Genomic DNA, 25,741 nt, shown 5'->3' with positions numbered 1-25,741 from the left:
ATCTTTTAATGTCTGCATAATGCTTGACCACAACCTTCTGGCTTTCATTGTTTCCAATGAGAAGTCAGGTGTAATTCTGATAGGTCTGCCTTTTTATGTTACCTGTCCTTTTTCCTCTGCAGCTCTTAATATTCTTTCTTTATTCTGTATGTCTTGTGTTTTGATTACTATGTAGCAAGGGGACTTTTTTTTTGGTCCAGTTCATTTGGGGTTTTGTACATTTCTTACATCTTCTTGTATCTTTATAGGCATAACTTTTTTTAAGTTTATGATTTTGTTAAATATATTTTCTGTGCTTTTGAGTTAAACTTCGCCTTCTTCTATACCTATTAGTTTTGGTCTTTTCATGGTGTCCCAAATTTCCTGGATATTTCTGGTTAATCTTTTGTTAGATTTAATGTTTTCTTTGACTGATGAGTCTATTTCCCCTACTGTATCTTTAGTACTTGGGATTCTTTCTTCCAGCTCTTGTATTCTGCTCTTTATGCATGCATTTGTGGTTCCTGATAGTTTTCTCATGATTTCTGTTTCTATAATTCCATCAGCTTGTCTACTCATCCTTTCCTCTAATTGGTGTGGTTGGGGTTGTCTGTGATTCTGGTGATTAATTTTTTAGGTGCCAGTGGATCCAAGGCTTAGTTCTGACTCTTCCAAGAGGACCCAACTATTTTTCATGGTACAGTGAGTGCCACGGTTCTAGTTACCTCATTGGTTACTCCATGTTCTTAGAGGTCGTTTAGTGCTCGTGGGCTTTGCTCTGCTCCATTTGAGTTTACTGTCTCAGACCTGCTCTGGCCTAGGTTGTTGGCTCAGACCTGTTTCTGTACATACTTGGTTTCCCTAGTCTGCATCCACTCCTGCAGAGTGGAGAATCTCCTGCAGAGATTCCTGGCTTGGGGTTGGTCCTGAAACGTCTCGGGCTCTGATCTACATCCTCAGAGGTCACAGACTCAGGTGCTCCCAGTTCCAGATAACCTGGCTCAGCCCTACTCCCTCAGCGGTCACAGATTCACTCCTGCACCCGCAGAGATCTCTGGTTCCTGCCTACTCCCTCAAAGGTCCTAGACTCATGCCCAGACCCACAGGAGTCCTGGATCAGGTCTACTTCCTTGAAAATCCTGGATTCACGTACTGACCAGCAGCAGTCTCTTTCTCTGGCCCACTGGCTCAGCAGTTGCTCCCTGTACCTGCTCCTGTGGACTTCACTGTCTCAGGTCTGCTCTGGCCCAGGTCGCTCGCTCAGCCCTGCCTCCACAAATGTCCCTGGTCTGGATCCTTTCCTGATCCACTGTCTCAGGACTGCTCCAGCCTGTGTAGCTGACTCAGTGCTGCTTCCGCAAATGACCCTGGTCTGGATCTGTTTCTGCTCCCATGAAGTTCACCGTCCCAGGCCCACTCCTGCCCATGTTGCTTGCTCAGTCCTGCTCTTTTGGAGTTCACTGCCTCAGACCTGCTCTGGCCCTTCTGTAGAGTTTTCAAGTGACAAGGCTCTATAAGCACCTTGACTTTAGAGATGGCTAGCCAAAGTATAAAAGAATATACACCTAGTATTTTAAGAAATTAAAAGTATGATCATTTGGGATAGGAAACACATAGAAAAGCTTATGATAATCTGCGGCCAATGTTCCAGTTTAAATAAAGATCTTCAAGGAGTAAAGAAATGTAGTGTGATGGCTCAGCAGGTAGAGTTACTCACTTCTGAATCTAAGGACCTGATTTCAATCCCTGGAAGCTACCTGGTGGTGGGAGTCGAACTCCAGGACATTGTCCTTTAATAAGTCATGGCATATACCATGTATGAGTACATGTGAGTATGCTCACACACACACACACACACAACATAGAACATATTTTAGATCCCCAACTTGTCTCCCAAGAAGCCATTAAGCTTACTGTTCCTTCTCCTGCGTGTTTACTAAACCAATTTCAATTCTTAATAAAGCTTTGACAGGAAGACCTGTTCAAGCAAAGTCCCCCTCTTCACTTCATCCACCACTGTGCGACAGTGAAGAGGAGACCATTTCCTATTGTGCTGTTAGGTATTGCTCTCTTTTTTTCTAACTGTAGCTTAGTGACATTATTATGGAGTATATATTCACAAAAACAAAAGACCCCCCCCACTCAGTGTATAATATGGAGGCACATGGGGTTCACCCAGTACATTTAGTTTTAAATATCTCCTTTAAATGAACAATCAATAGTCAATTCATACCACATCAGGTCTTTTATAAAACACAAAATGTTAGCTTGCTTTCCCAGCTGTAGATCTTGGCCTATCTAATTGGAAGGAGATTGCACATCTGTGACCTATTTGCTTAAATCATCGCAAGACCAAAGGCAGGGCTGTCAGCATTATCTGATGAGAACTGAAAATTCATGCTGAGATTACTTTGCTAGCTTGGAGCCCTGAGCTTCTGGGTTCTGATGCTGACACATCTGAGGTCAGCCCAGTGTGCCAGCCCAGACTCAGGCTGTCCAGTCAGAAGATAATTGGCATGAGGATACAATGTGCCTGATGCTTAGCTCCTTTTCTTTAAACATTCTTGAAACCTCTCTAACGCCTCTAAGTATGATGCTTGCTTACCAGGCTCATGTGCGGAAGTTCAGTACCACTCCTGGTGCTTAATAGCTGCTAAGGAAAGAGTTTCAATTGCCCATACAACTTTTCTTATGTTCAACACCCAGAGTCTGTTAAGTTTAGCCTGCTGAGCGTGTGTGGACTTAAAGGAGAGCAAACACATATTGTACTTCTAACATGCTGTTAAAAAGATGGAGCTTGCCTTTTAACCCTAAGCAAGTCATTTACCCTTCTTGTCTGGGCTTCCATATCTGTGAAATGAGGAGGTTCCGCAGGGTCTCCAGAGTCCTACCCCTGAGGGACTTCAACCATAGTTGGGAGAAAGGAAAGCTGTCACTCTACTTTCTGCCGTTGCGCCTCAGAGTCATTACACATTTTTGACAAATTTGGCTTTTTATAAAATGTGCGTGAACTCTGCTTGAGTGGCTAATAGTGAAAGGCTACTCCCAACTGTTGATACCACTCTCTGTGAATGGGCACATATTGTTCTAACCAAAACAAAATAAGACAAAAGGAAATCCCACATTTTGTGGTGACATGTTTGGTGTGCTGGAATTATCAATAAAATGGATATAATTAAAAAAAAACTACCTTGCATGTTTCTGTCTGAAGAACAATCACATTTATTTTAACATCTATGCAAGCAACCAGTATATAATAAATGGCAAATCAGATATGTTTTTCAAAACTCTTTAAACATTAACAACTAAAAGTCAAAGTTGCAATTCTGAGAGATTTGCATATCCTTTGTTGTGTTCCCCATTCTCCCAAACACGGGACACTGGCCACACCTACTGTTTCAGTATTTTCAGATAAGTCAGGAAAGAAGCTGATGTGGCCACATTGCATAATTATCAGATGAATAATGCAAATAAAAGCACAAACACATAAACTGTTAGGTTTGAGGAGGTTGAGGTGCCAGGTTCTCCCTGCATCCCTCAGTTTCTATCTGATGCAGGACCCCCTGGCTGGCATACCCCATCCCCTCTCTAAACTTCTCCAGCTGAAGGATGGAGCTGCTGTTCCCCAGCTGCCCTTCCCATATAATCAACATTTCTGTTATCCCTTGGCCCTTTGGGCCTCCTGGTTGCTGTACTTTGTTCCTCTCTCTTCCCTCTCTTTTGTTCATCCCTTCTCTTCATATGACCCAGGATCAAGTCCACTCTGGCCTCTCCTAGATGTTCCTGCCTCTGTTCACACTCTCCCTCATATATATTACATAGGCCTTCTTCTCCATCATACCTAGAAGCAGTCATGTCTCTTTTCTTTCAATTTATTTTTTTCATTTTTAAACACCACGTATTTTAAAGTTATATTTGTAAACAAGAGGAAGAAAGGAGAGGCCTTGGACAGAGGACATGGCCATTACCTCATCTACTGTCATTTTATTTAAATAATTTTTTTAAAGCAGGCCAAATGATATACCACTTACATGTATATTTTTTAAGTTTGCTGTATTTATCTTTGAGAAAAGAAAAAAATCTCAGCTCTTCCGTGGGATGCTCTTCTGTATGCTACGAATATGAGTTGCTTTTATCGACTGATAAATAATGTTGCTTTGCATATGGCAGGGAAGAATAAAGTGAGATGGGAAATCCAAGCAGAGACACAGGGAGAAAGAAAGCAGAGTCCGAGGGAGATGTCGGCGACCACCGGAGAAGAAAGATGTGTTAACAAGCCGCGAGTCTCGTGGTTAAATATAGAATACTAGAAATGGGTTCATTTAAGTTGTAAAAACTAGTTACTAATAAGCCTGAGCTAATGGATCATACAGTTTGGAATTAATATTAAGCCTCAGAGTGGTTCTTCAGGAGCTGGCAGACAGTCACACTCTTCTTCAATATTCTACTGCAAATTAAATGGTAATGTACATTTCTGAACATTCTTTATCAAAATGCTAATACTCCGTTTTTACTTAAAAAGAGAAATTAATGTGATCAGAAATTTGTCTGTGACTGTAAATATACATCAAACACCTGAAACTTCAGAAAACTAAAATTAATTGTCAACACAACTTTATTATAGACTTTTCAAAAGTCATGAGTTAAGGCCACGTTCATTTCAGAAACTGAGATGGTTCTTTCCAGAAGCAACTTCCTGGTGCTCCTGTTTTCTCACACAGATATCGAGTATGGAAGCCTGCTTTCTCCCCCAGAGAAATTAACTGCAACATTACATAACATCTATCCAGAGAACTTAAAGGGCTTTTTCAAAAGACGCTTTGTTAGAGGATCAGTGAGTTCTCGGACGTCTTACTGGCTAGTTCCTAAATCTGTTTTTAATGTATAGGAATCTTTTCTGGGAAAAGATGCATTTCTCAAGGCTGTCAAAACCCTGGGTAATGGCCACAAATCTCTACCATATGTTAGTTAACATTATATTCATTTTTTGGTCTCATGTAGCCCAGGCTATCCTTAAACTCACTATGTAATTAAGAATGACAATGAACTCCTGATTCTCAGGCTTCTTCCTTCCACCTTCTGGGAATTCCAGAATGCTATTCACAGGATCCAGCACAGCAATGAGTGGACACTCCACCCACTGAGCTTTACCCACAGAGCTCTCTAGTTTCAGTTTCTCTTAGGACTAGTATATCTCAGTACCAAAAGAGATGCTGTAAGGAATGTAAAGCCATTGCTCTGTCCTCAAGCGTTAGTCAGCAACTATCCCATTTCTTCACTTTTGACGCAGAAGCAAGAAGTCGTGATCAGCAGTATACCTTCCCGTGCAGAGAATCCACAGCTGCTTCGCTTCTTCAGTGCAGCAGTGGCGTTTAAAAGGGAAAACCACGGGGACTCTGCAGGTCCTGGCACCTTTCTACTGGGCACCTAGGGAGCTGGCACACCAAGAAGACACTGACAATAGATCCCTCCATCTGCCCTTCCTGGTCCCCTGTCTTTTGATCAGTAATTGCAGTGATGTGCTTGCAATGCTCCTCATTGTTTGTCAGGTGGGTTGTGAGACTTAACTGTCTTCTGGAGTCCGCTGAAGAATGCCTTAGAGCTGTCGCCAGTCTGCAGCTCCAGGAGCTGGCTGTCGCCACTCTTCCGGCCTTTGCTATACCGCCAGCGGCTTTCCTGGAGGCCCTGCTTCAGAGCCCCTTTCAAGCTGGCCCTGCTTCTAATTATCACCCTTGAGCTCTGTGTAACACCAGAGTGTTTACTAAGCTACCTACCATGGCTCTGTGCAGTAACTTGTGGGAGGTCTGTGGGGATGACTCACTTTCTTGACAAGATTATATCTCCACCTCACAATACCTGATGCCTTACGGGGTTACCACTAATGTTAATAATATTTAAGTCTTTTAGCTCTATTTGCAGTTAAATGTGGATCTTTTCACAGCAGTTCTGGAAGTGAGCCTCTGTCCATGTGTGCATTGTCCCCTTTGTGTCCTTGCCAGCTCCTGCCCAGAGCCAGGCACTGCTATCGAAAGCCATGACCAAGTTGGCCCAGCTCCTAGCTCCTTGCTGATTGAAAAGAGTTCAATCCAAGTGCTGTAATCCAAATCCTGAGGGAGGTGGAGACAGCCAGATCACTGGAACTTGCTAGACAGCAAGAATAGCCTATTTGGTCACTTCCGACCAGTGAGAGACTATCTCAAAGAACACGATGAATGGCACCTGAGGAGACACATTCAAGGTCATCCTCCAGCATGCAGCCTCCTATACATGTGTATTTCCATATAGTAACCTGAGTAAAGGTTTGGGCTCACATATAAACTTTACACCTATGGACCATCACCACACTTCAGTAAATAGGATTTTCTGATTGGTATCTGAAGACACATACTTCTCTAGGGTAACCTAAGCAATAGCTGCATGTTCTCTTTTAAGATTTCTCTGGCTCCTCCTGCTTCATTCTAGGATCCTTCACCGAAACCTCATTGTCTACATAGCTTTCCATTTCTAAAACCTCCACTGCCATGCCGTACCGTTGTAGATGTTCTAAAAGTCAGATTCTTCCTTGGAGTTCTGACACATATTCTGGGCTACAGAGTCTTGTCTCAGGAGAACTGGCTGCATGGGTGGGATCCACCCTAGTTCTATGTGTTTCCTCATGAAATATCAAATTATCATTAGACAGGTCACTTACAAGTGACCATCTTAGTAACAGATGTGCATGATTCGCACAAAAACTACATTCACTGTTTTGCTGTTTTGTGATCCTCTTGTACTCAGTGTAAATAGGGGTAAATAGAAAGCTGCACCTCTTTCCTTCACATTTTTAATAGTGATAAAATCAGAAAAGCTTATTTTCAAGTTTTCTCTGACGCTAGAACTGGATAATACAGAAGAATGCCGTGAGCAGCAGTCCTTGTTCTCGTAGTTATTCAAGTCAGAGTACAGGATCAAGATGTCTGCATGGTGAGCCTCTTCAAAAGTCTCACTCTGGATTCTAAGGCAGCCATGTCTCTCCTTGTTGTTGCAGGAGCCTCTCTTCAAGTTTGTCTGCATTTTTTTGTTTCAGGGGCAGTGTCTCATATGTATACACATGCTGGCATTGGATGCACTATGTGCCTGAGGTCGGACCTGAACCTCTGATCCTCCTGTCTCTACCTTGAGAGTGCTAATATTCATTCAGTATGAGAAAGAGTGTGAAAGATAGGAGCAGGCCCTAAGGCTTCTCTGTAATTTACTCATTTCTGTCCTCATAAAGAAGTGATTTTAATCTCAAAAAGGGAAAAGCTAATAGAATTCTTATATACTTATAACATGAAGGGGCCTGCTTGTTGGGGTTTCTGTCCTGCCAGGTCCCCCAGCTGTTTAACCTCAAAGAAAATCACACAGAGATATCCATAAGTTATAAAACTGATTGGCCCATAAGCTCAGGCTACTTATTAGCTCTTGTAGCTTATATTAACCCATTATTCTTATCTATGTTAGCCACATGGCTCGGTACCTTTCTCAGCAGGGCAAGTCACATCCTGCTTCTTTGGTGATCTAGGCAGAACTGTGGAGGGAGCTTTCTGCTTCCGAGAATATTCCTGTTCTCATTGCCCCACCTCTAATTCCTGTCTGGTTGACCCACCTACACTTCCTGCCTTACCAATCAGCGTTTATTTAAAACATGATTGACAGAACACAGACAATTCTCCCACACCATATACTGGGATATCATACTTCAGAATATGAATTTTAGAGAAATATATCACTGACCAGGACATCTCTCATCTAGTGTCACTTAGGCTCTCTGGACAGCAATGGGAAATCAACACTTGAATCCAAACAGAGTCATCATGGTACCCAGTAAATGGTATTAAATATTTTACTTTAAATAACATCCCTGATTGATTTGTTATTTTGTTACTACATCTAAAGCAATTCCTTGTTTTGTTCTAGTTCCCTGTAGTTTTCAAGAACCTCCCGATACCAGTTTGTGAGTCTGAACTTGGGCTATGCTTACCTACGTAAGATCTACTATGAACTACATAGCTTACTTGGACTATTGATCTGACTGGAGTTCAGATAACCATGAGTACAACCTAAGTGTGCTTGTGAACAAATGAAATTTTCATAATATTAATTCCAGAAATAATTGTCTAAAGCACATTTTGTGCTTTGACTAATTCTCAAAAATGTATACATTGGAACACTGGACTTAACTCCCTAGGTTCAAACGAGAAGCAGAAGGAAAGAGAACGTGAGCAAAGAAGGCAAGACCAGAAGGAACCTCTATCCGACAATGGATGGCGATACAGACGGAGACCCACATTGGAGCACCGGACTGAGCCCCCCCAAGATCCAAGTGAGGAGCAGAAGGAGGAAGAAAATGAAAAAGGAAATCAGGACTGCGAGGGATGCGATCACCCACTGATACAAGGGGACTGATCTAATGAGAGTTCACCAAGGCCAGTTGGACTGGGACTGAACGAGCACGTGATCCAACCAGATTCTCTGAATGTGGCAGGATTCTCTGAATGTGGCTGGCCTGGAGTCTTTCTGAAAAGCCATTGACAATGACATTGGGACTTGTTTCCTCTGCATATACTGGATTTTGGGGATCCAGTCTGTTTGGATGCTCACCTTCCTGGACCTGGAGGGAGGGGGGAGGAACTTGAACTTCCCACAGGGCAGGAAGCCCTGACTGCTCTTAGGGATGGAGAGGGAGGAGGAGATGGAGTGGTGGAAGTGGGAGGGTGTTGGGAGGAGGGGCGGAAATGGAAACTTTTATAATTTAATAAAATTACTTTCTCATCAAAAAAAAATACACATAGTCATTGCCTTAAGATCATCACTTTACTGTTCACTCCCAGAATGCAGTTGCAATTTTTATTGTGTCACTGAGAGGAAGGAAGAATCATCTAAGGGAGTGGCTAGAGGAGGCTAAGGATTTGGTTTTAATTTGTATTGTAAAAAAACAAATCTTTGAACATGGTTTGCAGTGGGCTGAAACAGATCATGCTGAGTGAAGGATTAGTAGAAATACAGAGATTTTCCAGACATTAGACTACACCAAAAATTCAATTATAAATCTAATTACAACTTTAATTGTTAAACAATCAAGCAGATTACTTTCCAGGGTGAAGTGTTTGCTTCCTGCTGACTCATAAACAGGTGCACTGTGCAGGTGAACGTGCTTCTGTAACCACGTGACCTCACCCTGCCACCCTTTTCATACTTCCTGCTTATGTTTTCTGTCACACTCTAGACCACAGACCACGAAAAGCCTGTCATGTAAACTATGTATTTCTCTGTGGTTAGAGCCGGGTGATGACAGGTTTGTATTCATGCTTGCTGACCAGCAATACCAAGGTGGAATTGATTGAATAATAGCTCACCTAACATCTTATTCAAAATTAGATCTTTCAGACTACATTGTTTCTGAGGATGTGAAAATGTGACATAAATAGTAACAGACAAAAAATGGTCACATTCATGCTTCTGAGCACCAACTTCTTGTCTCTCAAAATGAATCCTTTAAATTTCCAAGGATGATTTAATCTTCCAATTCTCAATGAAAATTTTAAACTGAGCGGTAATTGATAGTCAAAACAAAAGCAGAGCACCCTTTCTCGCCCAGGACAGACTTTCAGAAGAAATTGTGTTGAGTTGAAATTTACAGCACTAGCAGTTTGAAGCAAATGCAGCCACCCTTTAAAACCACATCACAAGATTTATTTTAACATATTTAAAATGCAAAAACTCTTCTGAGAATTCTGGAAATGGAAAATGTTTACTTTAGAAGCACTCAGCTATGTTTCAGTTCAACACTAAGCCATAAGAGGATTCAGGAAGCGTGCCTAAACATGTGGTTCATACTGTATGCTTCATAAATGCAGTTTTCAAATAATGCCAGTGATTAGAAAAAATTAGAGATTAACAACCACCGGCTATCAAGACTGTGGAGAAACAGGCTCTGGATAACTTGAAGCAGACACTTCCACACAATGTGGTAATTATAGCCATACATTGTGTACATCCTGGGTAAAAACACTTCCCCTATCCATGTAAATCCTTTGCCATAGCTACATTGGCCGCCAAGTGTTTGAAATTTGGCTTGGATGACTATATTTTAAATTTCATTTAATTTTAATTGATTTAATGTAAAATAAAGAGACAGACATAGCTTGTGGCTAAGAAATTGGACAACATAGGTCTGTCCTTTCATTGCCAAGGATAAGGTCAGTCATGTTTCTGTGGTACACACTATGGCGTTCTATTTGGAGGTGCCATTCTGCTGCCTTGTCCTCTCAAGGGAGCCTTTGGTCAACTGCAGTGAATGTCAGCCGCAGCCACCCTGTCCTCGTGGGCTCTCAGTTCTTCAGATTGTCAGGTGTTGTTTTCTGTAGGCTTAGCAGCTACACCTTCATCTACTGATATTTTACCTCTTTTCTGTGCCCCAGAGAGCTTCACAGTCAGTGTTAGGCTGCTCAGGCCAAGGCCTGACTCTGTCACTGCCATCAAATGTAGTTTTTATCTAAGTCTCTATCATTCTACTTGCCAATAAAGACTCAGGAGTTAGATGGTGGGGTGAAAACCTGCTAGCTCAGAAAGGCCAAAAACAAAACAGCTGAGCTTCCTTTTCGCCCAAAGACCCAGTATGAGAGTGTCTTCCCAGCTATTCTAAATCAAAAGGGCAGTGAAATTCTAAATCCCTACGTACTTCTTCCTCTGAGTCTCTCTATCCGCATTCCTGAGTCCTCCATACTCTCTGTGCCTAATTCCTATCACCTAGTTGCTGGCTCCACCTTTTGAAGCAAGGTTGATTTTATTAACACAGTATCACAGTGTGACCAAATAGCCCATAATAGTCAAGGTTTTCCTGAACAGCAACAACAACAAAAAGCCTGCTACTAATGCCAGTCCTTCACACACACATACAGGGGCACATACAGGTATAATAATGAATGTGGAATCACAGGGCCCATTAGTAGACATGTGCTTTTGGTTGCTCTGGCCAACCAAACCCATTCAAAGAAGTAACCAAGTGCCTATGGTTAAAGAACAAAACTCACATTTAAAAGTGTTTAAAAGACACTAAGAGAACAAAGCCCTCTAAAGAAACAGGGCAGCAAAGACCACAAGAACTCACAGAGACTGAGCAGCATGCACAGGATCAACACAGCTATGTGCTCTGTCTGCTGCATGTATATCATAGTTTTCGGTTTAGTGTTTTTATGGGACTTCTGAGTCATTGAACAAGTGAGTCTCCAACTCTTGTGCCTTCTCTTGAGTTCTTTTACTTCTGTTGGGTTGCCTTGTCCAACTCTCCTGTGATTTCTTTATTTTTGTTTTGTTTCTTACTATATCTGATTTTGGTATGCATTTTGTTACCTCTTTGAAAGGAGAAGCAGAGAGGAAGTGGATCTGGGGGGGAGGAAGGGGAGGAAAAACTGCGGGAGAAGAGGGAAGGGAGGCTGTAACCAGGATATATCAGAAAATCTATTTTCAATAAGGGGAGAAAGTATTTTTATAAAGGAAAGAAAAAAGAAGGAAAGAAAGAAAGATAAAATATACCCTTATGTGTTACAGAAAATTATAAACTCTTTTCACTACAGCTGACTCTCAGGCTTTATACTGTTATGAGTTTTTAAGTGTAAAACAAAATTATGGTGTAGGACATATTTTTCTGATGACTGCTAATAAAACTGAGCTTTCTGAATGATTTTTCCATTCCAGGGAGGAAAGAATTCAAGTTGAAACTATGAAGTTGTTGTTTCACAAGCGAGTTTGGGCCATCGGGAGCATTTGCCGTGGATTGTCCACCTCTGCCTACTTGGGTAATTTCTCTGCTACTGGAATTCTCCTTGGAAGAATATCTTACTTTTGCCTTTTGTGAATTTGAATTATGAAAGAAGAGGTCGTGCCTAATCCCCTCACCCAAAACCTTGGTCACTGAAGAAATCATTGACTGACCTGGTGTGATAAAGGAGTGACTCCTTGACAGAGAAAAACGCTTTCAAAGACTGCCAGAGGCCGGGGTAATGTTGACAGGAGTGTGAGCAAGGAAAGTGGGCAAGGAAGTTCGGATGTTTGGTTTTTAGAGGAAGCCAATGGCTAATGATGTTTAGTAATTCTTTAAGAAAACTTTTAAAGTTGGGTGGTGGTGGCTCCCGCCTTTAATCTCAGCACTCTAGAGGCCGAGGCAGGCTTATCTCTGGGAGTTTGAAGCCAGTCTGGTCTACAGAGCAAGGTCCAGGACAGGCTCAAAAGCTATAGAGAAACCTTGCCTCTAAAAAAAAAAGAGAAAACTTTTAAAAATATGATAGAGGCATCTTTTATACAGTTCAAATATAAGAAGAAAGCTCATGAAATTGGAGAAATGACAGATTTTGAATATATTCTTCTAAAACCACAGCCAAGCCAAAACAAAACAAAAACCCAAAACAAAAAGGTAAACATATGTCTGTGGTTAAAAAATAAAACTCACATTTTAAAACAATTTAATTTATTTTAATTTTAGAGGTGTATAAGAGACTTCCCTGCAATTATGTATGTGTATTACATGCATTTCCCATGCCTAGAGAACAGTAGAGAGCTTCAGACTCCCCAGAACTTGAGTAGCAGATAGTCGTGAGCCACTGTGTTACTACGTTGATGCTGGGACCTGAATCCATGTCTGCTGCAAGAGTGGACAGTGCTTTTAACCACTGAGTTATATATCAACCTTCCAAATTCACTTTTATTGCTGTGCTTTTTCTTACATTCTTTGACTGATAAATGTTCTATTTATTTCTTGTAATAGAACGCATTTTTTTTTTTTTTTGTTCTTTCCAGACAAAGCCTCTCTGTGTAACAGTTCTGGCTGCCCTGGAACTCACTGAGATCAGTCTCCATCTGCTTCTGTTCCTAAGTGCTGGCATTAAAGGTGTTCACCTTTGTTATTTGTAGAAATATGTGTGTGTCAGACACGCACACACACACAGAGAGAAAGAGAGAGAGAGAGAGAAAGAGAAAAAGGAAGGGAGAGAGGGAGGAAAGGAGGAAGGAAGGGAGGGAACAAGTGAGGGAGGAAGGGAGGAAGGGACAGTGGGAGGAAGGGAGGGTGGGAGGAAGGGAGGAAGGGAGGGAGGAAGGGACGGTGGGAGGGAGGGAGGGAGGGCACATTCTTTTTAGTTTGGGTGTTATTTTAGCATATCTGGTATGGTTTGATATGAAATCCCATTCACGTGGGTGGGGCTGTTTGGTGAGAATTTTGGAGAAGAGGAGGCTGACTGGCAAAAGAAGCACACTAAACATGGCCTTCACAGGTTCTGGCACAGGTTATGTGGGGAGTCTTGGCACGAGCTCCTGCCAAAACTAACTGGGCAGCCCTAGAAATGCCTCCCTACCATGACAGACTGAAATTTTTAGTACCTGTGAGTGAACATGTCCTTCCTTTCCATTCTCAGCTGGCTTGTCACAGCACTGCTGACACTCTGACTCAGTGTGGACCTAGAAGGCTTCCCAAAGCCCCACTGGGATTGATATTTCATCTTTAAATTACCCTCAGACGGGCTTAGTGGTAAATTAAATCCCAAATTTTTCTTCATTGAATTCAAATTTTTGTTTGCTAATAACTCAGACTTTTATATATGTTATATGACAGATACAAAATATTGTTAGAAGAGTAACTCTAGTTTAGAAATTAGACAGTTTGTGACTTGGCATTATTATTAGGTTAATTGGGTAACTTTTAATGTAGATCAATTTACCAATTATGAATGTGGAACTAGTAAAATGTATTCTGTTTACGAGACCTTTAAAAAAGCTGGAAAAACTTTCAGTTGTTATGACTGTTTACTCCTCTTCCAGAAGTCTAGATTAGGGTTCTCAGACCCACTTCAGGGTTTCAAAGCAGACTGTAGCTCCAGCTTCAGGAGATGCCGCAGCTCTGACCTCTGAGGGTACCTGTGTGGAATGTATGTAGCTCCCCCACATTACATATAATTTAAAATAATATTATATATGTGCACTAAAAATGAGACCACTGGGGGTAAAAATAAAATTACCATAAAGTTTAAGAAGTAACACTTAAATAGTTTATTTTGTCTATTGTGTAGAAATGCATTTGAACATGTAGTTTTAAAGAATAGACTATTTAAATATCTTATTTTATTTTTATTCGTGGGTATATATGATTGTCGCTGTGAATGTGTATGCAGGTGTCCAAGGAGAACAGAGAAGGATGCTGAAGTCCCAGGAAATGTGGTTACAGGTGGCTTCAAGCCCCCAAAGGTGGATGGAAACCTAACTCAAGTCCTTTAGAAGAATACCAGCTGCTCATAAATGCTGACTCTTCTCTCAGTAGAGGTTTTATCACCCTGAGAACTCACTGTAGATTTCTATGGAAACGTTGGCTCTTAAGCAAAACAAACGACTCTATCAGTCTAGTACTTGTTCAAAATAAAGCACTCCCAGTAGAGCAATGAAGAGCCCTCTGAGTGACAGATATACCAAGCAGGTTTTAAGAACAATAACCTCTCAAAGGCATTTTTTGTAAGCTGTACACTTAGATATTTTAGCAATAAATAAAATGCTTTTTATGTAGGTCCTTACAAACTTATGCTCATAAATTACTTTTCAAAACAAAATTTTGTTTCCAAAATAATGTTTAAATAATATGTAGTTTTAAAAAATACTTAAATAATATGTAGTTTTAAGATTTATTCAATTAAACTTGCAGAAAAAATGATGCTTACCCATCATTCTCCTTAAAGTAGTTCTATGAAAGGAGTTTGATAATATAGCTAGAATGATGTCAGGGCATGAACCACCAGTCAGTGACAGCGAGGCAGTGAAAATGCAGACACTTCCTGTGCTTTCCCAACCAGCTGACAACACATCCGTACACTGAGCATCGAATGCTTTGCTTTGACAACTAGGCAGGTATTCATATTTTCTGGTATTATAGTCAGGGAATAGCTCAACACTGTCTCAGGTTATTTAGTGCCAACTCAGGTCAGTCTTCAGACATTTGTCCAAGTAACTGAACCAAGGACATCTGCTGAAGCCTTGTCACACTCAGTGACCATCTTAGCCTTTGCAAAGCTCTGGCTGGCAAGTGTGGCGCTGAGCAGTCAGTGCATAAAACACAGACCCACTGAATTGGAACACTGGGAATATTAAATAAACTGTATCCTGTTTCACATTTCAGTTGAGTCAAACCACTGAAAAGACCTTCCTCAAGAATTTACAACATAGGGAAAAAGAGAAAAGGGTGTCACAAGCACAGAGGGGCCAAGGGAAGAACTTTAAGCAAGATGGAGTTCTGGAAATACAGTTTATGGATATTCAATACTAAATTGCAATGACGGAAACAGCTTGAATTTCAATAAACTGGTAGTCAAAAAGTTTGATATACTGTTATTTGAAAGCAACAATAAAATTAAATTAAAGATTTAAATTCAGAAGACAAATCAGTAAAATAAATGCAAGCATAGAAAACATTTCTGAGTCCAGGAACTATAACAGATGTAAATTTCAGACAGCTTAATACTTTGAGAGAGGGAAAAGTTCATTTACTGTGATTTAATGAACAAATGGGTTCTGCTTCTTACTGTTCTGGTATGTGTGCATCCCATAGCTTTCTATTTTGTTTTTGTTTGCTTGGCTTTAAATAGCTAATAAGTGATGGTAGACCAATCACAACTGCAGATAGAAAAGCCACTGATATCAAAATTGTTTAGTTACTGTGAATATAACTAGAAACCAAACACAGCACAAGATAAGCCCATGGGCTTATTTCATTCCTACAAAGTTATGAGAAAAAAATAATAAAATAAAACTTTGATGTGCTGTTAACTCTTTAAATTTGTTAGAATTCCATTTTCTGGGTGTTGGCATTGGTTTTGTTGTTGCTGCTATTGTTTATTTTATTTTAATACGAGGTCACAAAGTGCAGCCCAGGTGGGCCTCAAATTAACTTTATTGCTTCAGATAACTGAATCTTTGTGCATCTGCCCCAGCCTCCCAACTCCTGGAGGTATATGCATGTGCCACCACGCACAGCTCAAAGGAATGAGCACAATAGACTACAGTACTCATTAGTATATAAAAAAATTAAAGTGTTGGTTTCAATCGCAATGTATTTTGAGTGACATAAGATGTTTGAGAAGTTTCACCACAAATAAAAAGAAAAGGCTGCATATTCTGTGAAAAACACATCAGGAATATGTGCTTTCACTTTGTTTAAAGCAACCATCATTAGATTATAGTTAAAGATAAACATAGGGACAAACACCACCCCAGGCATCTCTCTTGTTGCAGGAAGAAGCTGTTTACTCAGCAGCATTGACTTTGTATTGGTAACTTGCTGAGAGCAAGAATTGGGCTGCAAATCCAGGATGCCCTGTCAGAATCTCGACTGATATAGAGAGAGCAAATATGAAAGGCTCAGATGCTGAGGGAAGAGTAGCAAGGGGTCACATAGTTCAGAGCGTTGGCCCCACTGGTGCAATTTGGATGTGGCAGATGAAGCACGATAAAGCTTTTCTAGTCCAGTGCTTCTCAAACTTGAACTGCTTCCGAATCACCAGCAGTGTGATTGAATACAGATGTAGAGCTCCTCCTTTAGAGTTCCCATTTAAGTCGGACTTGGAATTCAAGGTTTTCCATTTCCTTGAAACCACCTTGTGAGAGACACACTGGAGCAGCATAATCTTTCCACTGTCAGCGAAATGACCATGCTGCCTTTGTTGAAGTGATGACTCCAAGACATTCTTTGCTAAATCACACAGGAACATACCGGTTAGAAGCTATTTCTTCCTGCTCTAATGCAATACTACTGAGGAACAGCTTGGCTGGGCAATGAGGCTTAGGAAGTAGCAAATCCTTACATGGATCCCTGTGTCTCATTGAAGCAATTCATTTGAAATTTTTGGAGGAATACTTTCACAGTCCTGACTTAAAAAACACCCACTTGAAGTGATGTAAAAAGTGCAGTTGACATCTCAGCAGAATGTGGTCTATTTTGTAGGGGATGGGGAGCATGCTGTACATTCGGAGGTCACAGGACAATTTGTGGTGTCAACCCTCATCTCCAACAAGGGGATCCTGGGAACTGGAATCAGAGGACAGAATCTTGTGGCAAGCTCCTTTACGCTGTATGCTATCTTCCTGGATCTGAATCAGAATATTTGAGGGGATGAAAATGTTCTTGCTAAATATCTATTGTATCATATTAACATCTCAATCATCATTTGATTTTATTCAAAGTTTTTGGAAAATAATTGAATTGGGTAAAGGTATTAGGGAATATGCGGACCAAGAAGGAATAGTAGAAGAGCAGCCATTGGTAAAGCTCAATAGATGACAATATAATAGTCACTGGACTATTCAATTTAATTTGTATACATGATAAATAAAACCACAGGAAAATAATTTCAAGGATTCTTGTTGTTCTGTCATACTTCTTTGGAGCTTAATCACCCTTAAATTATAACAGAATTCTTAATCATTGAAAATGGTTTTAAATTAGTTCTGCTAATAGACTCTGTATAGCCCTAAACACTGGACTCACTGTTATCACAACTGATCTAGTACAATAGTGACAACCAGGAGTTCCAGGTGTTTGTTTGTGTATCCAATCTGAGAATCTCTCCAACCGAGATTGAATTTATCTTATAAACTACTCAGTAATAGCATATGCTTGCTGTCTGTCGTTACATACATTATTGAAATAGCAACCTATTATAGATTTCTAGAAATGCTTTATTCCAACAGATTGGTAGTATATACTTTTGAACAGATAAAGTATTCACTTTGAAAAACCTATGGACCACTAAGAATTGTATCTTTACTATCTATTGACTAAATTAGCATACACTTACAAATCATGCCTATATGAGGCTTATAAGAACAAGCTTACCAAGACTAGGGTACCCAGGTGTAGAAGGGTCTCCTCCTGGATTTAGCGTCACCATAAAGGTCTCAGAGCTAAGATCTTCAGACTTTGGAACATCACAAGGATCAGTGTAGAGAAGAACACCTCCAAACCCAGCCTTTTCCAGTAACGAAATCTAAATAAGGGGAGAAATATTTGAAAGCATTGTACACATTGGATGCTCACAAGTCACTTCTTCCTTATTGTGGGCAAATAAAATAATTCATAATTCTTTCAATGTTTTTCAAAAGTCATTTTAATTCTCTGTTTTTTCCAAAATTTGAGCTGTGTGCTATTATTCTACTTTGCTTTTTGTCATTTCTATAAATATTATATCCTAAAGCAGTTTTTGGTAGTTTGAATGAAATTGGTCCCAAAAAACTCATAGTGAGTGGTGCTACTAGGCAATGTGGCTAATTTTGGAGTTGGCATAACCTTGTTGGAGGAAGTGTGTCACCGTGGAGGCAGGCAGGCTTTGCGGTCTGATATATGCTCAAGCGACACTCAGTGTCTCTATTCACTTCCTGTTTCCTAAGGCCCAAGATGCTTTAACTCTTAGCTCCTTCTGAAGCACCATGTCTGCCTGCATGTCTGCCTGCTCCCCACCATGATGATAATGGACTGAACCTCTGAAACTGTAAGCTGTCACCTTAATTAAATATTGTCCTTTATAAAAGTTGCTGTGATCATGACGTCTCTTCCCTGAAATAGAAACTCTAACAGAGATACTCTTATAGTCACACATCACCATCTCAGAGCAGAAACTCAAGACAGTGACCTAGAGGGAGGAACAGAAGATAGGCTGTGGAGTGACACAGATTGCTGAGTCTCTTCCCCTAGCTTGCTCAGCTACCTTTCTTAGAAAGCCCAGACCCACCTGCCCAAGGATGGTCATGCCTACATCGGGACTGGCCCTCCTTGACTGATTATCAGTTAAGAAAATACATCAATAATATGCCCATAGGCCAATCTTACAGAGGCAATTTTAATTTGATATTCAAGTAAGTCTAGGTTTGGGTCAAGTCAACAAAATGTACTATACGCATTACCATTAGCACATAAAACAGCATGGAGAGAACATGGGTGAATTTTCTTGTTTTATTATTTTAAATATGGCAAGTTCTACTTATTCGTTGGAATAACATACATACCATGCATTTGAATTATATTCCCCCATTTCTTCCAACTCTTTCTTGATTCCCTGCCAATTACCCTTCTAACTTCATGTCCTCATTTTTGTTTGTTTGGTTTTGGTTTAATTTTCAATCATGTACTGAGTCAAGTTAGTGCTGTGCATACTTGAGCTTAGCTTCAGGTCAGCTACCATAGCACTGGGCAACCACAGCGGCCCTGAGTTTCCAATGCAGTGGTTCCTATATGTATAGAAGATACTTTTACACCCAATTCCTCCTTGACCATCAGTTCTTAAAATCTTTCTATGATGTTTTCTGAGGCAGGGTGTGATATAAATGTCCCTTGCTTAAAAAGTAAGTCCCACCAAAGTTCTTGATTCTCTCTATCTCCCAGGCAACATTTCTATATGGTTCATATCTGATTTCTTCCTCTGCTACAGACTTTCTCATTCTCTATCTTCAATAGTCCAAGAATTGTTACTTTTGCAAGTCTAACTGAGGATTCCCCTCCACACAGACTTCTGCTTTTGATGAATGCATTCTGCCTATTCTTCTGTCCTCCAGAGCAGAAAGTACCCAGTATGATGAGGTTACATCTTCCAGAGGAAAGCCTGTCCAACCAATTTAAAATGAAAAAACACTTTTCAGGCTACCTCAGTGGACCTTCTAAGAACCTCCTTGATATTATTCAGGTTGTGTGCTCAGTCCCATCTGGGAGAGAAGGTTGTAAAAGAATTCCAAACAAACTGAGGAGACACCTGCTTGTGAAGAACCCTTTACTGTCTGATCCTGAAGGGAAGCATTTGAAAACAGCCCCAGGATACCTCTTTCAAGATGCCTGATGGAAGGACGTAATCACTTTTAAAAGTGCACATGTATAATTACAACGGGATGATGATCTTGATATTTTCCAATGTTCTATTTTTTTGTTTGCTTAACCAATTTATGTTTATTACGCACCTTAGTGTGAATTAATATGATATGAATAACAACAAACATGATTTGCCGCTTCTATTTGTTTTCCATCAGAGATAAAAGTAATTAGAGGCCATTAAGTCAATAAACAGTGCAAGATTAACATTTAAATTGAGTGTATATTTTTACTACTGATTCAGAGATTTGACTTAATACTCATAGTTTACTTTCCAATTAATGCTCATATTGTTTACTGAAGTGTGCAATGGACTAAGGACAGTCACTGTGATCTTTACTGGACCCTGCTTTGAGGGCAGGATCAAGCTTCTTCTCCATACCAGTTCATGATACATATCATGGGATACTAGTAAGCAATCAAGAGTATTGACAAAACCTGCAACTACCCAGAATCAGAACCAGAGTAATGAGGTGGTCTACTCCTTCTTCTACTCCATTTATCATCTGTTGGAGCAAGTGAAGGGGCAGATGATCTTCACAACATAAAGCAATAACAGAAAATGCAAGAGATACCACAATGGGGGCCCAATATCAATGGTATACCAGAAACCAGAGGCCACAAACCACACCAATGACTCTTTGCAATGAACACTTGCAAGTAAAGATATATGGAATAAATGATATACTGTGTGACTTACTGTGTTACCCTGCAGTTTCCATGATGAGATATTTCTTTTTAATTTTATTTTATTTTATTTGGAAAGGAGTGGTTGCAAGGACAGAGGGTGGCTCCTAAGGGACCGGGAGATGAATAGGACTGAGATGCATGATGTGAAAGACACAAAGAATCAATAAAAGGAAAGATTAGAAAATAGCAAAAAAGCAGGGTTTCATTCGCTAAGTTAAACCTGTCCCGCTTCAGAGAGTCTGCTCAGAATTATGTGAGGTTGAGACCGCCCACAGTAAGCCAGCAGGACTCGTTCACTGAGCGTCATCTCCATGCCAGGCACAGTCACGGACAGCGCCAGGACTCCGGTGCCACGGGATGCACATTGCATCGTTCTAGAGATTATCCCTTACTTCTAGCAGCCATACCTGAGAGAGCTTGGAAAGGAATTCTAGACACACACACAAAAAAAATCACAGTTTAGCCACAATTTTTTTCTCTCTTAGTGGGCTCTGTACGCTGGCAGTGAGCAGGGAGGCAGAGGCAGATGAATCTCTGTGAGTTCAAGGCCAGCCTGGTCTACAAGAGCTAGTTTCAGGTCAGACTCCAAAGCTACAGAGAAACCCTGTCTCAAAAACAAAACAAAAATGTGGGTCTCCGTCTGTATCGCCATCCATCATGGGCTGAAGGTTCTCTCTGATCTTGCCTTCTTTGCTCACGTTCTCTTTCCTTCTGCTTCTCGTTTGGACCTAGGGAGTTAAGTCCAGTGTTCCGATGTGGGTCTCTGTCTCTATCTCCATCCATCGCCAGATGAAGGTTCTGGGACTCTTGTCTATTTCCAATCTCCAGTCAGATAGCTACATGATTTTCATCAGGTTCACCTTCTTATTTAGCTTCTCTAGGATCACGAATAATAGGCTCAAAGACCTTTGATCATGGATAGAATCCACATATGAGTGAATACATACCATATTCCCCTTTTTGGGTCAGGCTTACCTTACTCAGTAAAGCGTTTTCTATTTCCATCCATTTGCATGCAAAATTCAAGATGTCATTGTTTTTTACCGCTGAGTAGAACTCTAATGTGTATATGTTCCACACCTTTATTAACCATTCTTCTATTGAGGGGCACCTAGGTTGTTTCCAGGTTCTGGCTATTACAAATAGTGCTGCTATGAACATAGTTGAACAAATGAGAGAACTTAGTACTTAGTGGAGTGAGTGCCAAAAAATGACTTTTCTACTGTTGCTGAACAGATGAGTGCTTTAGTGCACTTATTAACTATTATTATTAACAAGAGATTGAATGAATGAATGTTTCATGCACATCCATAGTGTATATACTGAAATTATTCTACATACATGTTATTTTGTTCTGTTGTTTACACAATAGGACTGAGAAGCTAATACAACATAATTTGTTGTGGAATTTACAGATACTGTTACAGTGTGACTATAAGTATTAAACCCGATTATTTTTAAATTTTAGGAATCAAAACATTTTATTAAATGTGTTGTATTTTCTCTTTATCATTCTTTAAAATACTTATTAAAAATAGTTTTATTTTGATTTGATTTACGTTTTGCTCTTGAAATGTAGAGACAGACTGGAGGTAATTTGCCTAGAAGGCTTTGACATTGTGATTTTTATTCTTGTTCATGAATGTATTGGCCATTTCAAGGTTGCTGATCCTATACATCATATTACAGGCCATAGTTATACATTTCTTGTTGTGTGCAGTATGCAATCAATTGCAAAGTATTCAAATGCCAATCGACAGTACCAGTTCATAGTCAGATAAAGGGTTGCTGGAAATAAAAGACTTTAAGTTTCCCAGGAATTATACTGTTAAGAATAGTAGTCAATATATATCTCCATTTATTACTGTGAACAGGTAGAATCTGGACATTGAGAAAGTATATAATTTTAGATACCCAGGGAAAAATCAGACAATGAATTTCAAATCAAAGGATACAAGAAAAGGAGCTTATATTGGTTTCTGTTATTTCTTATACTTCTGTTCCCTCTCTCAACTGAGTATCTTTTATTGTCCAGTTGTTGTTTTCTTTACATAACTCACTACTCCTGTGTCAAATAAGAAAGTGCCAATCGAATCCAGTAGCTGAGTTCAGCCATCCTCCTGAACTGTCAACTCTTCCTTTCAGATTGAAATATGCTAGCCTTGTATATTTGATTTGCCTTGCACAAAACTCAACGTATTTTCAGAATTCCAGAGTCATTTAAAGCATCAAAGGATGGTGGTTCTGTTTTTCATCCTTCAACACCTTTAGAGCCTTGGTACTACCACAGTTTTTTGAGGTCTCATATGAAAAATATGAGCGTAATATACAAAGGCTGTAGTTCAACAGATAGCTCTTACAAGCTGAGGAGGGTTCCCTTCCAAACCCATACAATGAAATCCTCACACTCAGCACACATTAAAATGCATCAACTATTAAAGGTAGAATCTTGAGAAAGGTCATTAATATTCACACAAGTCAAGTGAGTGGACCCTAGTCCCAAAGGACTAACTTCCTTACAAAGCAGAAGAAGCGGGAGAGATTAAATTATTAGTAACATCTTTGCTGCACAGTTCTGAGGATCCTATCTCCTTAACCCAATTGAAAAAGCTGAGAGTGGTAGCATATAGCATATTTTATAATCCCAGTGTTAGGGATGTGGGTGCATTCAATGGCCAGCCACTTAGTTCAAAGGAGAGCCTTAGGCCATATACATACCTTCCTTAAAATACTTAAGGGAGCACACCTCAGAAATAACACATTATTGTTCTTTGCCTCAACAGGTACCCACTCCTACCTGGATAACAACCCACACACATACACAAACACACACAGACAATTGCATGCAAAGGCACATGAACATATGCATATAGAGTGCACAGTCTGAAACACATGCACAACTTCACACACATGAACATACCATAAACACACACACACACATACACACACACTAATCATGATAAGATAGGGACAGTGGAAACACTTGAGAATACAGGGAAATGGGAGCCAACCGAAATCTAAGAAGAAAAAGCACAGAAAAATTCAAAAACCATGTCATTACGTCAGTAGACAAATTTCTTTTTTTCATACTCCCATTTTTAGCAAATTTATTATAAAACTAATTTCTACTCTTTACATAACCCAAGCTGTGGCACATTGTTATAGCAATGCAAGGAAAGGAGAACAGACCCACGTAAAGAGGTATCAGATCAATTGATATCAGTCATTTGAAATCTCATTATATAGCTGCTAAAACCCTGACGATTGAAGGCTTCGCAAGAGGAGCAAAGCTACCATGTGGAAATGTTCAGGATTAAAAAGGAGTTTCCCCAATTTAATCTTGGCATTTTTCTACTGCAGTACATCTTTGTTTTCTAGTTTTTCATCATCCTGACATAGCTAGAGTCATTTGGGAAGAGGGAATCTCAATTGAGAAAATACATGCACTTGATTTGCCAATGAGAAAGCTTTCAGGGCATTTTCTTGATTGCTAACTGGAATGGAAATGCCCAGCTAACTGTGGGTGGTTATAGCCATAGACATTTGGTCCTGTATTCTAGAAGAAAGAAGACTGAGCAGGTCATGAGAACAAACCAGTAAGTAGCATTTTTCTAGGGTCTCTGTATCAGATCCTGACCCCAGGTTTCTGCCTTAAGTTCCTGCCCTGACTTCCCTACAACCTTTCTTCTACAGGTTGATTATGGTCTTGTTGTCACAGCCTTAGAAACCCAAGCAAAGACAATGTTTTTGTTTCAGTAATATAGGCATCATTTAAACAGGCATTAACTAGAGGATACATTTATAAAACACCGATGATTCCTGCTGTGTCCTGTTTTATAAAATCTGGGCAGTTTATTTGAGCAATCTAAACAAGCATGCAATTCTCAAAGTACTGACAGTCTTATTAGAAATGTTCTTTTGTCGGGATTAATAAATGTTAAAAGAATATACTAAAATATTTTGTAACCTGACCATAATATTTTAAAACATGAATCTAACCTGTGTACAGTGGTGCATGTTTGTAATATCAGTCAGCATTTGGTGGTGGAGACGGAAGGACACCCTCAATAATATAGCAAAAACTCAGGATGGATTACATGAGGCCTAGTCTCCAAAGAATAAATAATGGATGTGGTGGTGCATGCCTTTAACCACAGTACTCAGGAGTCAGAAGCAGAAGATCTCTGTAAGTCTGAGGGAAACATGGTCTACATAGAGAATTCTAGGTCAGCAAGGGCTATGTAGTGAATTCCTGTCTCAAATAAAACAAAACATGAAACAAAATAAGAAAGGACTAAATAATAAACTTGTATATAAAATAAATAAAATGCTATAAATCTTATATTTCATAACAAATTTTTATGCATGCAATTTAAATAGTGCTTAGTAGATGAAAACTAAAAAAGCGTTATAAATAACATAAGCCACTTTGTAAACAGCTGTCTTTACCTGAAGAACTGATGGCTCACATTTTATTACAGAAATTCCTGTGATTGTCCTTCCTGCAGGAGGGCATGCATTGGGCCTTTACTTGTGTATTGTATTGAAAAGATGACACTAAATAGGTCTGTAGAGCCTTAATTGCTTTGCCATGTTTCCGAAATAAACTTGCTTTTTTGTTATATAGAAAAAGACGATTATGTAAGACAATTTACTGCAATCAGTCAGAGTGCACCCGAGGATGATCACACCATTCTTCTTAGAAATCACTCTATACCTTAAGTTGTGATTTCAAATTGCTGTACGTGATGTATAAAGAGTTATTTCAACAATCCAGTGACATTAACAAGAAGTGACTTCTCTTCTTTCCCAGAGAAACCTTCAAGTCATTGGAAAGTTAATTTTACTGCAAAGGTTGAAACAAAAGTTTTCAGTTTGTATCATCACAATTGAAGAAAAGGGGAAAGGGAAGGAAAGAATAATGATCGAGATGAAGAAAAGGGGGCAAGGAGGCACTCTAGGGATTATCCCATTAAAAAGATTCTTCCATTCTAACTTCATTTTAACCTGGAAAACTCTATCACAAAAGTGAAGCAAACACGGCATAAAGATAACGAGGTCAAGATCACTCTGTTATTAGTAGCAGATTTCAGACTGGAGAAATTTTCCCTAAAATTTACTCTTTGTGCCTTTCGCTTTCAGTATCCACATTGCGGCTAGAAAATG

The 25,741-nt window shown here is 39.8% G+C and overlaps 1 protein-coding gene across 2 annotated transcripts in view; it reads right to left on the bottom strand.

Annotated features, from left to right (window-relative positions):
• Window positions 1-25,741, bottom strand: part of Naaladl2 (N-acetylated alpha-linked acidic dipeptidase like 2) — a 911,861-nt gene that overhangs the window by 465,623 nt on the left and 420,497 nt on the right. For both annotated transcript variants that reach the window (XM_087899634.1, XM_087899633.1), the window contains exon 5: window positions 17,867-18,017. In XM_087899634.1, the coding sequence (XP_087755760.1) occupies window positions 17,867-18,017 (151 nt within the window). The remainder of the gene's footprint in view (window positions 1-17,866; window positions 18,018-25,741) is intronic.

This window comes from Myodes glareolus, chromosome 20 (genome assembly GCF_982192425.1).
Source record: "Myodes glareolus chromosome 20, mMyoGla1.1, whole genome shotgun sequence".
NCBI classification, from domain to species: Eukaryota; Metazoa; Chordata; class Mammalia; order Rodentia; family Cricetidae; genus Myodes; species Myodes glareolus.
Note: the sequence above shows the minus strand (reverse complement) of the source record. Positions and strands in the feature narration are given on the sequence as shown.